This window comes from Silurus meridionalis, chromosome 12, assembly GCF_014805685.1.
Source record: "Silurus meridionalis isolate SWU-2019-XX chromosome 12, ASM1480568v1, whole genome shotgun sequence".
Lineage (NCBI taxonomy): Eukaryota > Metazoa > Chordata > Actinopteri > Siluriformes > Siluridae > Silurus > Silurus meridionalis.
The window spans coordinates 12,304,231-12,320,324 of NC_060895.1; the positions used below are offsets into that span (position 1 = coordinate 12,304,231).

The 16,094-nt window shown below is 38.6% G+C and overlaps 2 protein-coding genes across 3 annotated transcripts in view; one reads left to right on the top strand and one right to left on the bottom strand.

Annotated features, from left to right (window-relative positions):
* Positions 1-97: 97 nt before the first annotated feature.
* Positions 98-12,829, bottom strand: wdr81 (WD repeat domain 81). Of its 2 annotated transcripts, none has more exons than XM_046862835.1 (12): positions 12,573-12,829; positions 10,415-10,921; positions 6,560-10,071; positions 6,341-6,448; positions 6,027-6,220; positions 5,228-5,409; positions 4,939-5,104; positions 4,420-4,585; positions 3,486-4,331; positions 3,111-3,256; positions 2,741-2,923; positions 98-1,886 (listed from the first exon to the last, which is right to left on the bottom strand). In XM_046862835.1, the coding sequence occupies exons 2-12, from the start codon at positions 10,771-10,773 to the stop codon at positions 1,560-1,562; spliced, it is 6,189 nt and encodes a 2,062-aa protein (XP_046718791.1). In that variant the 5' UTR covers positions 10,774-10,921; positions 12,573-12,829; the 3' UTR covers positions 98-1,559. The 2 variants fall into 2 exon arrangements, with proteins under 2 accessions (XP_046718791.1, XP_046718792.1); XM_046862836.1 differs by lacking the exon at positions 12,573-12,829 and adding an exon at positions 11,805-12,552.
* Positions 12,830-12,932: 103 nt separating this feature from the next.
* The window catches only part of slc13a5b (solute carrier family 13 member 5b), an 11,373-nt gene continuing 8,211 nt past the window's right edge, over positions 12,933-16,094 (top strand). Inside the window, exon 1 of the mRNA XM_046862837.1 lies at positions 12,933-12,994. Coding sequence (XP_046718793.1) covers positions 12,933-12,994 — 62 coding nt within the window. The remainder of the gene's footprint in view (positions 12,995-16,094) is intronic.

Here is a 16,094-nt window from a genome sequence, read left to right on the forward strand (position 1 = left end):
CAATTGCATGCTGGTGCTGCACATATAATGTGGATTAATCCTTAATCTTCTGTCAAAAAAAGCATGTTTGAAATATCAAAGACAGCAACAAACAACATTTCTGATCAATTTGAGTTTACTTCAATTACAAATTACAATGTTTCAATGTAAATAAAGAGATTTTAGACTTTATTCCAACAGAGTAACAACCTAATTTGGGTTACACAAATCCATAATTCCAGTGGGATTTACAAAAGATGATGTAAAATCTTGGTTACATGAACAATTGATCAGTTTTTAGAAATGTGGACATAGAATGACTAATTCTACTTGTTTTACTAAAGAGTTCCCAAACTTCTGGGATTCCTTTGCACAATTGCACTTGTGCCAAGAAATTGTCTCATCATACAAGTAAAGTTTTTTTTAAATATGTGAGCTCAAATTAAAATTGCAAACTGTAATCTAATTCAATTCTAAAGCCTAATTTCAACCACAGGTTAAATTGGGAACAGCTTCAGGAGTGCCTATTTTGTGTAGGATCTTGACCCAATGTAGTTGTAAATTATTTTAATTTAAAACATCATCTTGTACTTACCAAATTCACAAATTCAGAATTTCATTACTGTGCAACTGGAAAGTCAAATAAGAGACTACAATGTGCGTATAAATAACATTCTTATAATCAGTGGTTAGTATTATATAAGGAATAAAAATATGACTACAGGTATAAGAGAATTAATTAATACACTTATAAGGATTGAATAATTTGGGGAACAATCCAAACTATGTTAGAATTTACTGTTGCATTAAAATGTAAATCCCATTATTATGGAATTATTGACCTGTTACTTAAACACTCCTCATAGATAATCTATGTCTAGATATTTCCTCATTTACAGTGGTGCACATTTACATACATTAAGGTCCTCAAAAAAAAAAAAAAAAAAAAAAAAAAAAAACCAAACAAAAAAATCTCCACTTCAACTGACTGCACATGTTGCAGATATGCAATGATAGACATGACTTCTTGGAACATATCTTTTGTACTCATGATATAGTGAACTTAGGACAACAAAGTATACCAATAAAAACCCACAAATACTGCATAGTAGTTCAGTGCTTCAGGTGCATGGTTACATTATAGCATTGACAAAGTTTGATTTGTGATTCACACAGTGGGATCTTGGTGATTTCTACACCTTTTTTAAAGTGTAAAAACTACTGTGGAACCATGATTGGCTCAACATTCCTGAGCAGTTCTTCTTATCCGCCAACGTAAAGAAACAATTTGTCTTTTTTCACGATAAGAAATTAGATCCTTTAATTTCTTGTACATAAACATCAGCTGGCCACAAACTTTATAGATAAACTGTATAAAATCATACAAATTGTTTGTGAAGCTGATCATTAGATTTTTTTTGTTTGTGTAAAGACTTTTCTGGTAATCCTTAGTAAGACTAAGGTGCTAAGACATTTCTAAATAATTTAAATCAGTCACAGAAGCTCCCCACATTAGCTCAAAAAGGTCTTCAGACTAATGCTGTCTTCTGGGGTTTCTTGGACTGGAGCTGTACGTGTGTTTAAGCCAAGAGCCTGATAGCTCCATTCTCAGAACCCAGCAGCAGGAGTCTTTTGGTGGGCAGGACAGTCAGGCTGGTGAGGGTCCCACGAAAGTTCTCAGAGCTGAGTTTGGTGCAACTGGCTGGGCTTGCAGAGATGTCCATCATAGAGTACACGCCTATCTTGTTGGCTACAGTGCCTGCCACAATTTCAGCACCATAGAGGTCAAAGGCATGGATGGGATCAGACGGAGTCTTATACACATGAAGAGGCTTGTGCTCTAGATCTTTCCACACTGTCAAAGTGTGATCAGTGGAGGAACTAATTAACAAATTCCCATCTGCTGCCTGCAAAAAAACAAAAAACAAAAACAAACTTACAGATATGAGTACACATGTATACAAACAAATATTTAAGTCTCGATCTTGTATAGTAGACTCGTAGTATTGATTTTTCGGATAACCAAACCAATTCAAGGTTGACAACTTTCTATCACGGTGATCCCTAATAATAAATGGCTGTCTAGCTTGTATGTAATTAATTGCATTTCACATATCAGCATTAATAATGAGTAATCCATGTCCATATTTGCCTAAACATGGGTTTGCAAAGACAGAATCCTTGACCCTGATTATCAAGGTTAAACAATGTTTGTTTTGCTGTAGTCTGTTGTTGACTGCTTCTGAACAAACTGACAGGGTACAACTTCTGCTCATACTGTGGGAAGCACAGTACTATTCCACAAATTCATAGATTAAATAATACTATTCTGTACTAAAACTGCTTGAACCAAAAGGAAAAATAATGATGAATTATGTCCTATAAATCTAGGGTAAACCTGTGAAAACAAAAACCAACATTTAAGTTTCATTTGTAGCATTTAATTTTTACTATTGTCTTCCTCAGCATGTTATTGGACAATAGCCCCATTAAGAAAATAAGACATTTCTAATACATTGTAATCTTCAAAAATCTGTTCTGTAAACAATGGATTTAGAAAAAACGCTAAATGGGCTTTTGTGCAGCAAATGAACTTCACTTCTTCACTACACAAGGTGCATATATGGCTTAACACAAGTGTACACAAAATGTTCTTAGCAGCCTAAATACTGACCTTATTATAAATATAAATGTTGATACACAAATGTTAAAAACTAGCCACTATGTTTACACATATAATAAGCATTGAGCACACACCCACCTTCATCTGCAGTATATCTCCCTCATGGGCAGGCCAACCTCGCAGTACCAGTCCAGTCCGTGCATCCAGCAACACTATAAAGCCTGAAGAGAATCCTGCTGCCACTGTTCGTCCTCCGGGGCTTACAGCCAGACAGCGGATTAGACCCGCACTCAGGTTGTTAGAGGCCAAGCGAAACTCATGCTGAGATTAGGGGAACATCACAGTATACCTTGCTGTGAGTTATTACAACTAATGCAAAAGACACAGTGCTCACAATGATCTGTATGATTAAATCAAACACAAACATTTATATTTGAAGAAAGGTGTCACATGCCATTAACCTTAAGTCTTTAGACAAAAATGGTATGTTGGGGCTTGATTAATGTACCTGTAGGCCAGGTTTGCGTGGGTCTACGAAACGAAGGACAGAATCAGCACTGGCAAACACAACGCTACAGTGAGGAGGTGGCATAGTGGTGACGGCCGTGATGGGATTCTTTCCATCAAGTGCTTCATAAGACCGGATCTGCTTGCCTTTTAAGACACAGACACACATATGAAAGTGACTGCTTATTAGATGTTTAAGCTACATCATGTTAATGATTAAACACATATTATTCTTAAGTAAGTGAAGAACTAACATAAAGTGCATAGAGTTCTTAAAAACTTTATAAGAGATTCCTGCCAATTGATGTATTTTTAATCTTCAAATATCAAAAGCTGCAGAAGTTCATACAGTGCAGTACAGATGAATTGTTCTCACCTGTGAACTGGTCCCAAATGTGCACAGTACCATCGCAGCTCACCACCTCCTGTAAGGCCTCCAGCTGTGCAACAGAGTAGACAGACTTGCGATGGTCTGTGTACGTCAACCGAGGTTCCACCTCTCGTGTGCCATCACCATAATTATACAGTGGCCAAAGTTTAACTGTTTTATCTTTGCTTCCAGAAAGAAAGTAGTCTTCACCAGCTAGTGGAGCCAGACACTTAACTGTGCCTGAGTGGCCCAAAAAGCTCTGTAGGCGAATCTGGTGGAAATGAAAACGTGGGTCTTGCTGGTTGAAGCCAATCTCATATTGCCAGTACGCTAGCCAGTTACCCTGAAGAGAACGACTACTGCGTGGGAGTTCCTGTTTCAGTGCACTGTCCTCTGGAGTGTGACCCAAAACCCATGAGGATGAAGAAAGTGAGGAGGCTGGTCCCACTGACATTAAGGCAAACCTGGAGGTGACAAGACTTGACGCTGGGACGTAGCCCACGTGAGGTCGTCCCCAGATATCAAGAGAGGACTGACTTGGGCTTCCACTCGGCTCAGAGTCCCGTGCTACTTGGATGCGATTTCCTACCAAGTGACTGCCAAAGGTTCCAGACTCAGGAACTACATCTCCACTAAGAGGAGTTGAGGTGGACGAGGGGGCTGGAAAGGGGCTGCAACCAAACTGGTAGCTTAAGTTAGGAGAAACGCCTATGGAAGAAGTGGCCATTTCTGCTCTTTGACTGCCATCTAGGTTTAATTCTGGGCTTCCTGGACTTACTTTGTTAACGCAGGACCTAGCCAGTCTCCAAACTAGTTCATGGTTGGGAATTAATTTGCGAATAACTGCATCACCTACAACCAAAATGAGATAAATAGTATTATGAAAGAAATCAGGTATAAAAGAATCATTAAAAAAAATTATATGAGAGGACTTCCTCACCAATTAGACGGTATAAAGGGATAAAGGAGGCATTGGCCATCTCCGGGCTGAACACCGCCTGAAGTTCTTCCAGAACGCCCAGTTCACAGGTCACCTCTGTTCCCCCTGGAGTGCAGACATCAATGTACGTGTACTCTCCAACCTCTTTTCGAGGTCCTTTCACTATCTGCATTGCAAAAAAAAAAAAAAAAAAAAAAAAAACAAATTAATAATTAAACTACAAAAATAAAGTTTAATATATTAAAAGTAAAGTGCAAGATGTTAACAATATTAAAGAAAGGCAGAATATTTTATCATTCCTGCCTGTAAAAAGAAATCATTGCAGTACAAGACCTGATTCTTCCAAATCAGCAAAGCATAAAAAAAAAAAAAATATATATATATATATATATATATATATATATATATATATATATATATATATATATATATATATATATATATATTTTTTTCTTTTTAATTACTGGTTATTAATATGTCTTAACACAGTAAGTACTAATATGCTCAAGTTTGTGTTACCTGGTTCTGCAGACTATCCACCAAAGTGAAGACTTGAAAGAACTTGCAAAATGTGTCTGCCATGTGCTGCTGCACCATCTCCCTGCCAATCCTCAGACATATCAGTGCCATCAGGCTAAGGGTTTTCAAACACACAGCAGAACGGGTCTGCACCCCACTAGGAAAACTGTGCACAGATACAACCACATCAACAATGATAACATATCCGATTTATTGCGAGGATGTGCTCTGACTGTAACAAAATAGAGAAGCTAAAAAGAAAGAAAGGAGCTTTTATGTGAGATTTTACCCCAGTTTGGGTGAGGTGAGCAAGTCGAGCAGTGGCATAAGCACATCCTGATTGATTTTCATCAACATGTCCATTAGCGTGGTATCTGACAGATAAACTATAATCTTCTGAGTCAGCACAACCGCAACTAAAAGTCCTGCCTCCTTACGAGTATTCAGGCGACAGGAGAAGGGGGGAGACACCTGAAAAAATGTTATGAAAGAACAAAATCTAATGTGAGAGTCAGGTATTAAACTATGACTGGGTAACTCATTGATACATTATTTCAATATTGTACTTTACATCTTGCCGATTGATGCAAAACATCAAAATAAGCAACACACAACACACAAGCAACACTGGTTCGTTCTAGTTGTTTTCCACCAATTCCATAAAAAAACAATTAGTATTGTCAAACAAAAACTCTCATGGAAAACACTAATTACCAAAAGAATGATACCAAATCTGCCAGCCATCCAGCCAAGAAAAAGGAAACCTGTGGCTTTTTCAAATCTACTTACATTCATGCAATTTTTTAATCAGCCAATCGCATTAACAGAGTATTTCTATAACTGCTGATCACCTGGGATTCCACACAAAACAGCCTTCAGAGTTTGCTAAGAATTATACAAAATAAATAAATAAATAAATGAAAATCCAGTGAGTGGCAAATCTGTGAACAGATATGCCTTAATGATTAGAGTCACCCAATCCTATAGCACAGACAAGTGGAGCTTATGTGTTCTCACAGGTAGAGAATGCCTTGGATTTGCCAGATATTCCTGTAGCTTCTTAAAAGTAGAATGTTTAAAATACTTACCAGGTAACCAATGTATGGCAGATACTGGTAGGTCAGAACAGGCTCTCCATACAGGTGGGCTATGTAGATGAGACAATCAAGAACTGGCTTTGCAGTCTGGTCACCAACAATTGGTTTCTTTTCATAAACACCTCCGGCACTGTCAATGCTACTGTCTTCGTTTGTAGACAGCAAAAACTGATGCTTCTCAGGTCCTTTGGAGAGAAATGTTTGAAAACTGAAATCATGACTGGTGAGAAAATACATGCCAAATCCCTAAATACCAGGTGTACTAACAAATGATTTAGAAAATAAAACATACATTTGTTTCTTACCTATATAGCATGTAGTAAGAAGACGCAGAAGATTTCTAGCTACATATTGAGACGTTACTGTTGGCCCCAATTTAGCAGACAGCCATTTTACAGTCTTGCAAACAGTATCTGATTCAGAATGAATATAAAGATTTGTTTGACATTGGTCATTCCCAAAATATCTGAATATAAAAAAACTGAGGAATTTCATATATATTCCTAAATTAATTTTCCACTGACCTAATAATATCTTGTGTTCTTTCTCCTCAGAGTCCTCTGAAGGGTCATGGTCATCATCCTCTTCCACAATGTTTTTCTCACTGTCACCTTCTACCATTCCATTCATGAAGTCACCCTCCAAAGTACCCACTGTGCCTTCAGAGTCCTCTGTGCAACCAGACAATGTCAGTTCTAGACTAGGAAACTTCTGTACTGTTCTATCTTTCTCCTCTACTGTTGCATCTTCATCTTCCAGGTCACCTCCATCTTCCACGTCACTTGTTTGTTTTAAGTCCTGGCTGCTGTCAGCAGACTTTAAACTTGCACGATCCTTGGTTGAGTCGCCATCCCCAATGGACACCTCACTGGCGCTACTCTTGTCACTTAGTTTACCCACACTTAGAGATTCTTGGTCTTGGTCTTTGTTTGCAGAATTCTTGCCTTGCAATTTAGGACTCACTCCAGCTGTTGATACAGATGACCCATTATTGACATAAAACCCGTTCTGAAAATCCTCACCCTCAGTAATAAAGACTTGATCACTCAGACTTATGCCCGATGAGTAGTCCACAAGTCCTGGATCCTGAACCCCAACACCTCCACTTCCACCAGCATTGCCTGCTCCCACTTTGCCAGCTGAGGCAGCTGAAGATTCCACACATTCAAAGTCTTCCTCCTCTTCTCTTAAAGCTTTAAGCCCATTCCATTCATTTCCTGCCCCTGTGTGACAAGTCTCAAATCCAGTGATAACTTGAAGCACATGAGGTAAAAGACTAGATAGGAAGGCTTGCAAGCCAAGGCGGACTATAAGCTGTAATACAAAACAGTCTGTGTAGAGGTAGAAACGACCACGGAGGCAGTTGGGGTTTTCATATACACCTATCAGTGGCTTGATCAAATATTTTGAAGAATTACGTGGTCCAAGGACACTGGAAACTGGTTCAAATAAGTACCAGGCAGCATACACAGCTGTAGATTCTTCAGTCATTAAAGCAAGCACAAACGGTAAGAGAATCTCCAGTCCCTCTGCAGTTATATCTCCATGTAGAAGAGTCTGCAGCTGTTGCCATAAACTAAACACTATATCCCGACCTTGAACACTGTTGCTGGACACCATCTTGGAATGGTAAGAAAAAATGAAGTGATGAAGTGAAGGGAAATATTCAGGGAAAGGTAATGGAGATAACACAGGAGTAAGCAGTTGCCAAGGATTTGGTGGTGGAAGGCCCTCGTAAATTGGGTCGTATTTGAACAGAAATGGTAGGTCAGCATGGAGGAAGTTCGAAGATTCAGTCCCAGATTTGTGCTTGTGAATCTGTAAAAGGCTCTCAAGTACATGATGAAGTGGTAGTGGGATATCTCTAAGACTGGCAGAGCAAAACTTCATTACTGCTTGAAAACGGTCACTCAAAGACGTGCCTGGTTTTATATATTGGAGCTTTGATGAATAAAATATTTCTGCAATGAAGACACCCAGAGCTTGCATGTCTCTGTGAATTAAGTCTCTAAAAGACAACGGTGCTTTTGATGCAGTGCCTGGTGCTCTTCTGTCTACATCCATTGCATTCTGAACTTGGGAATGCAACCCTTTAACTAAAAATATATTAAGCTTCTCCAACTCTTCTAATGGCTGTAAAGGCTTAAATCCTTCTGGCAAATTTATTTTGAAATCATCTGCATTCAAATTAGAAGCAGTGACACCTTCCTGCTTCTTAAGAGCTGAAGTTCCTCTGTGAAGAATGTTACCCACAGGTCCAAGACTATTTATTGTGCTGCTTCCAGTTTCTCCAGGAAAAGAGCTATGAGAAGGAGACAATACCAAAACAGCATGCTCGCCAATAGTTTTTCCTCCAGCAGAACTCACAGCAGGTACAGGCATGGTGTTGGTGGCTGAAACATTAGCACTCAAGGAATCAAGAGCCTCGGTTCCTTGCTCAAGTTCTTCATCCCGATCAACCAGTGTCCAACCACTAGATTCGCATCCTGTTGCCTCTGGGACTGTTCTATCCACATCTACTGTAGTTTCGAGAGATGGGATTTGCCATGCTGACACACTGATGGGTCCAAGGTGTGGAGGTTCTGCTGGTGAATACTGATAAGGTGCGAGACAGGGTGGATGTGGCTGATCAAAGAGTTGAACCACTCCATAGCTGGTTAAATGGGTATGATTATCCACCAAGTGTAAGCATACATTCTTGGCTTTTACTGCTTCTTTACCTGAAAGCTTATAGCCAAAAGTTAGGTCAATCCAATGGTGTAGGTGCTGGGATACTTCACGACTATCTAAAAGGCGCCTGTGCACTGCAATAAACTCCTCAGAGGAGCTACACCATGGAGGCACCTCAAGATTTGGCATGTCTGCATGAATGGATTGAAATATACTAGGATCCGTGTAGAATTCTGGAATGCATTCGTCTGGTGTCCAACTCTGAATACGTTCCATGCTACCTGGGTATTCATTGGGCTCCCACTGAGAACGGACATGGCTACAAAGTACTGATTTGGGCGTCTGTCTAGCCTTGTAGACATAATAGGTAATGTCTGATAAAACATCTGAAATGTGATGGGGTACATGGAGATGATCTGACTGTCCTGAAACACTAGGACCTATTGATGCACAAAGATCGGTAGGAAAGAAGCTTCCACCACCACCATTACCTGCTGCTACAAGAGCTTCTTTGGTCATTTCATATGTGAAATCTAGTTGTTTATCACCCTTATTTAGACGAAACTTTGACCTCCTGAGATCACGAAATCTTCCATATGGTACAGTGAAATCTACCACCCAAGGCAAAACTGGGTGATAGTTCGGGTCACCCTCTCGTCTTCCAGCTAATCTGTTCAGTTCCATCAAATAACAGAAGTTGCTGACTCTACCATGAACCCAGTCAAGGACCAAAGATCTGAGATAATCTTGACAATCTTGGCAGTGCTGTTCACTTATATCACTTCTTACATTTTCAGCACCTTTATCATTTGCAGTGTTTGCCATTTGCCTTGCATTCCTGTCCTCATCCATTTTTTCATAATGTGCTAGGGATATTTTGAGGCGACTGCAAAGCTGCTCATCAACAGCTATGTCCTGCAAGCAGAGCTCCCCACATGACAGTCCAGAAGCGTGGCATTCACGCATTGCTATGAGTATTTGGTATAAAATAAACAATATTTTAGCATTGCTGTTGGCAAGCTTAGCTGGACTGTAGGTAACAATATCATGAAGGGAGTATTGTGTATATGGAAGAATGATGTACATCACCTCCCCTGACTCAAGCAAGCATTCAGCTGGGACCAAATTTGGACACACTGTGTCTGTATTTAGCTTGAGAGAGGAGGAACTAGATGACAATGGACACTCTTTTTCCTTCTCTCGTGCTGGAGAGAGTGTTGGTGACAATCGGTCAGTTGATAGAAATGTGCAGCCGAACAGTTTTTGCAGAGCTTGGTGAACTGAATCAATGGCCAACACCTGTGTTTGGTCTGTAGCACTTGCATATGGCTGCACATGGTTCATATATGCTTCATGCCACAGATTCCTGTAATATAGACAGACACATAGGTACCTGGTAAATATTATGAATTACAGACATTTGCATCTATTATCTCTTTCTCTGTGCCAGAACAGGAAATTTTAAGTCAACCTAATCTGTATACTTAGGACTTAATTTAAGTTTATAACTAAGCAAAAAAAAAACTTTTTTAATAAAACACAAATCTATCAAGTTTTTACAAAATCACTAGAAACTTATATATGCAAAAAAATAAATAAAAATGTTTATATATATATATATATATATATATATATATATATATATATATATATAAATACATTATACATGTGTGAATAATTCTTGCTCATCAAACAGTTTATTTATTTACCTGATGTTGCACTCTGACACTTCCTGCATCTGTTTCATAAAAGAGTCCTGGGAGAAGCCTTCTCCATGCCATCCTGGATCCCTGGCAATCCTATACCTCAACTTGCTTTTCCTTAGACCTTGAATGCAAACACGAGTCCATCCAGGTGGTAACTTTAACTGAGATCGCTGAAGGAGAGTTCGGATATCTCCATCGCCACTACAATCATAACGTGCACATCGGGTTACTCTTCTTTCTTTTAGTCCCATAATCCAGCGGGTCGAAACAAGTGCCACTAGCTCATTTGGTCGTGTTCCTGGTCCGATTTGCCGCTGGTCCACTCCAAGGTCCCGCTCTAAAGCTGAGGCCAACCACTCCATGACAACCTCTCAGGGTTTAACCAGTATAAGCCAAAGACTCGATGCCAAAGTTTACTGCTCCTCTAGGAAAGGAACATAAGGACCTTCTATTCCATCATGAGAAGCTCATAAATGGGTGGGACAGTGTACATTGCTAAGCACTGAATTTCTATAAAGAAACAAACAATGAACAAAATGTAAATAAATGTTGTGATTATCAAAAAACTAAATCAAGTAGACAACTAGTCAAAAATGTAAATGACATTGGCTTGAGATTTCCAATACATGCACAATGAGGTTAATCACTTATATATCTTCTGGTATACAATCTGGTCCATTAGTATTTGGACAGTGAGCTGCAATTCAATATTTTATTAATCATTTAGCAATTACAGCAATTTGTTTACATTGTACCTCTATTTTTTTACTATCTCAAAAGTAACTGGATGAACTACCAATTATAAATATAAGAATTATCATTAAAGCTTGGATGCAATTCCTTTGCAATCTTGTTTTATTCCAAGCATATTTTGTTTGAATGCACAGGCTAAAATTATGTTGCTGTCCAAATACTTATGAATTTGACTAGGTGAATACATTTGTCTATTTGGTTAATTCATTAGGAGAATCTAATTTATCCTTGTCACACCCTTCTTGTCTAGAGGCAATTTAAAATGAAAAATAGGAGGGAAGGGAAGATCGGAGGGAAGAAACCAAAAAGCCTGCAGGAAACCCATGGCGACAGAAAACCTAATTCATTTTCAAATCAGGCACAGTGCATGCATACGTACATACAAATTCACACCTGAATCAGTTTGAGCAGTATGTTGCATTACGAATTCATGTTTTCTGAGTAACTTGAACTGAGCACTAAGGATAAAAATGACAGCTGATCGAACAACAGCTAACCAACTTTATTACCCAAGACATATCAGGAACTGACTACTTTTAATCTGATAACTGCTGATATAATCGTCATCAATCTTATTAGTTTTAAAATGCTGACTATCTTCTTTTTTAAATTCCTTTTCTCTATCTCTCCATCACGTTACCCATGCTCTTGAGATGTCCATGATCCTGTCCCTTTCTGCTTTCCAGAACTGCCTGATCCATCCTAATGCCATGCTTCAGGATGAAGTTGTTTTCAACTGGAAACCTCTCACTGTTGCTGAGGAGGACTCCAAAGGAACCAGCTAAAGATGCATGAGACTACTCTGAAGGATTATAGATTTGAGTGGAATTAACACAGTGTGCTACAACAGCTTGGATCATGCCAAGAACATGACACATTCAAGCTTCCATCAGTGAAGGTTCATAACCTCAACAATGATGAAACTATAATGAATAGACATTCGGTGTCACCCAGATGACGTTCACTCGAGGTTTCTTTCTCGGATCATCTCAGGTTTTTTTCCTGTTGTCACCTCATCTGGGATAAACCTGGGGACTAATTTGTGAATTTCAAATGAATTTAAAATCTATTCATTTCTAAAAAAAGATGTTTGGGAACATTTTTGACAGCATGACACAAGTGAAAGATTTTTCTTGGTGTTCTGTGGAAACACCATATTGCATTATTTGGCCCATTAGAAGTTTCCCACAACAGAAAGTAAGTAATCAAGTAAGTAATAATAACATTAATAATAAGTTGACACAAACATTTTGTTATTCACAACACAAATAAAACGTGGTGAAAAGGAATAAAACCCGGAAACGAAACTAATGAAACCATGAACTAGAACACGGGTCTGTTGTTGACCCGTTAGGTGACAAACTCACAGCTTTCGTTCTTTCTTTCTTTCTCTCTCTTTTTTTTTTACCTCTGCTCTGCAGTCAGTCACTCACACTGCTGTGTGTAACAGTTGTTTTATAAGGTCAGCTCCCATGTTTCCTCGGCATGAATTCATCCAGACAGTCATGCAACGAAATCCAGAGGAAGAGACTGCACACAACAAATCACGTGAAATGTCTAGCAGCACTTCAAATACTGCCAGGCGACGTTATTTGCTTCCTCTGTACTGCTGGAAGCCATGATGGTGCGTCCGCGGACACGTGACTCACGTCACACTGAGCGCGCGCAAACAAGCCGACACTAGAGTCTTGTTGTTTTTTTTTTTCCTCCCGGCGCTGTTGTTACGTCTTAGTGCAGCAAAACGTCACTTACAGAGATTCGTGCCCGGATGCGGAACTGCTCCTTGTCAACAACAGAAAATCTGAAAATTCACTCATGTGACTGGCTCATGTATGTGGCTGAATATATTTGGCTTTTTGAGCGGATGATCACATGACATTCTCTCCAAAATAAAAGCTTTTCCTTATTCCTGGGCAAATGTTCAGGTCGTGCTCGTCTAGGTTATATAATGTTTTAACAAGCAATAGAAGCACATTTCTTTGTATAGAAATAATGCAAGGCTTTTTGAAAAGGTCAAATAATGCCATAGTTACCAGAATATAACATGTAGTTTCATCTAAGGCAGAGATGCTCAAGAGAGCTTTTTGGGGACCTTACAACAATCTAGAAATCAAATTAGCATTTTTTTTGTTTTGTTATGTTTTCCCTCTTCTCAAATATGCCATGAGAGAGGGTCAAATAATGACATGGTTGCCAGGACGTTACATGAACATTTGTCTAAGGCAGAGATGCCCAAGAAGGCCCCCTTATGTTAAAATAAAATTCATGAAAATATTAGTCATTGCATTTTTGTAATGTAATATACACATGTACTTTAAGTTGTGGGTACGGTGTTCTTTGTCACGCTCATCAAACTCATCATAATTATGGAGAGATTGAGGCAGTGCCACACAGACAAGAGGAAAAATATGGAGATGAATCGAAGTCAATTCAAAGCCAAGTAGCCAATTACTGTTTTGAAAGAATACAATATTCTTGGTTATTATAAAACAAAATATCCATCAGCTTTCTCAAAGTCTGGTGGTGAGAACATTTACTTACATGGAATATTTACTTTTGGTCCACGGGCCTTAATTAAATACATTTTTGGCCCTTCATAGTAAAAAAGCACCTCTGCTCTCAGGTTACAGCAATTTTTCTTTCCTGGTAAACAATCTTATATAACATATAAAATTTATACGGATAAAATACAATATCTAAGATTGTTGAGAAAGAACCAACAAACATTCCCAGAACCAATCATTGTTAGATGGGTGATAATAATATGAGGAATTTTTGTTGTAGCATCAATACTCGTTATAATGTTTCAGGGAAAAATACAGCTTCTGCTAATTCTGTAGAACATCTATAACTATTGCATTGCAGATGCTTAAAAACTAAGAATAACCGGTGTGTTTGATTTATAACGCTGTATTAATGCAGATAAACTCTATTAGGTATGTATGTTCTGTTTTATCTTCTTGTTTGGGAAGATTTTCTATCTTACAATGACCCTAGTTATAACTTTATTATTAATCATTTGCATTTTCGCTGTAGAAATATCCTATAATGCAACATATGTATTGCATTTTATTACACAATTTATACGATTAGATGACAGACTTATATCTAACATGTAAACATAAGATAACTTTAAATATGCATTTATGAATAGGCTGCTGCTTTTTTTTTTTTTTTAGTAATATAATTTTTTTATTGCAGATCCTATTTAAGAACACAAAATGGAACAAAAATATTGGGATACCTGACCAGTAATCCACCAGGGATGGTAATGACATTCATACAGGGTTGGTCCCAACATTGCAGCTATAACAGCTTACGCTCTTTTGGGAAGGCTTTTAAAACATGTTAGAGTGTTAGTGTGGAATATCTGCTAATTCATCCAGTAGAGAGAGCATTTGTGAAATTATTATTGCAATCTCTGTTCCAGTTTATACAAATGGTGTTTGATAAGGTTGAGATCAGAGCTCTGTGCAGTCTAGTTAAGTTCTAGCACAGCAAACTTATCCAACCATGTCTTAATGGACCTTGATTTGTGCACATAAACGTGGGACATTTATGCTGGAATAGAAAAGAACTGTGCTAAAACTGTTTACACTATGACAGATAAAATGTCTTTATATGCATGTGTGCATACAAATATAGGTCCGGCATTTAAACTATAGAGTAATGCTATGTCCAAATCAGCACACTACCTAACTAAAAAGCATGTATGCATTCTATAGTACACTTAGTGTAGTTAATAATAGCCTAGGACCTGTGATACAGCTTCTGTTTAACAGAGAGTATGCAGTTACAGACAGAATAATTTACAGTTATAGTCTCTTTTTTCCTAATACAGAGATATTCCCAGGCTTAAAGATGTTGGGGGAGTTTTCACAGCGTTAAGATGCATTACAGGAAGCTCTCTAGAAGTAAGGGACATAGCCCAATCCCCTGAAATACAGGAGCTTAGAGGATTTGGATTTGGATTTGGACTGTAGTTAATGTCAACAGTCTGCTACACTTACAAGGACTACAGTTTGCATCTGGTCACCATCACTGCACACCTCAACATCGTTTATCTGTAAGAAATGGACAGTCGGTGCCACCCGGATGAGAATGGGTTCCCTTATGAGTCTGGTTCCTCTCAATGTTTCTTCCTTATGCCATCTCGGGGAGTTTCATCTCGGGCTCGCTCATCAGGGACAAACATACACAAAAAGAACATCTTATTCATTCTTTATCACCGCATTATCTGTGTAAAGCTGCTTTGAGACAATGTATATTGTTAAAAGCGCTATACAAATGAAAATTAATTGAATTGAAAAACTGCCCATTATCCCTTGATTCCCAACAAACTTTACAGTTGATGCAATGCAGTAAGGCAAGGAAAAATTCTGGCATCTACCAAGCCCAAACTTGCCCATCAGACTGCTAAAGAGAGAAGCATGATTTGTCACTTGACAGAACACATTTCCACCGTTCTAGATCTAGGCGGTGTGCTTTACACCACTCCATCTGCTGTTTGGACTTACTTGGTGTTATGACTCTTGCATGCAGCTACTCTGCCATGGAAATCCATTCTATGAGGCGTCTGCAGCACATTTGTTTGTGCTGTTATTATTGCCATTGGATGCTTAACTTAGAATCAGCATAGTGTTGGTGACTTTTATGCACAGTGCTCCTGAGCACTCTGTGACCTTACTCTGTGACTTTTCACAGTCTTCTGCTTTGTGGCTCAGTTGCTACTGTTCCTAAATGCTTGCATCAGCCTGTTAGTAATATGAAACCAAACATAGACCTGAGTTCTGGTTGCAATATTACTGTTGTATGACAGCTCCAGATCATGGCCATGTCTCTACCTGTTTCCACAGTCTCTGTTATTCTACTGACTCAGTATTCACATCTTTCTCTCTGTTCTTGTTCTTGCCTTTGTGTCATACACTAG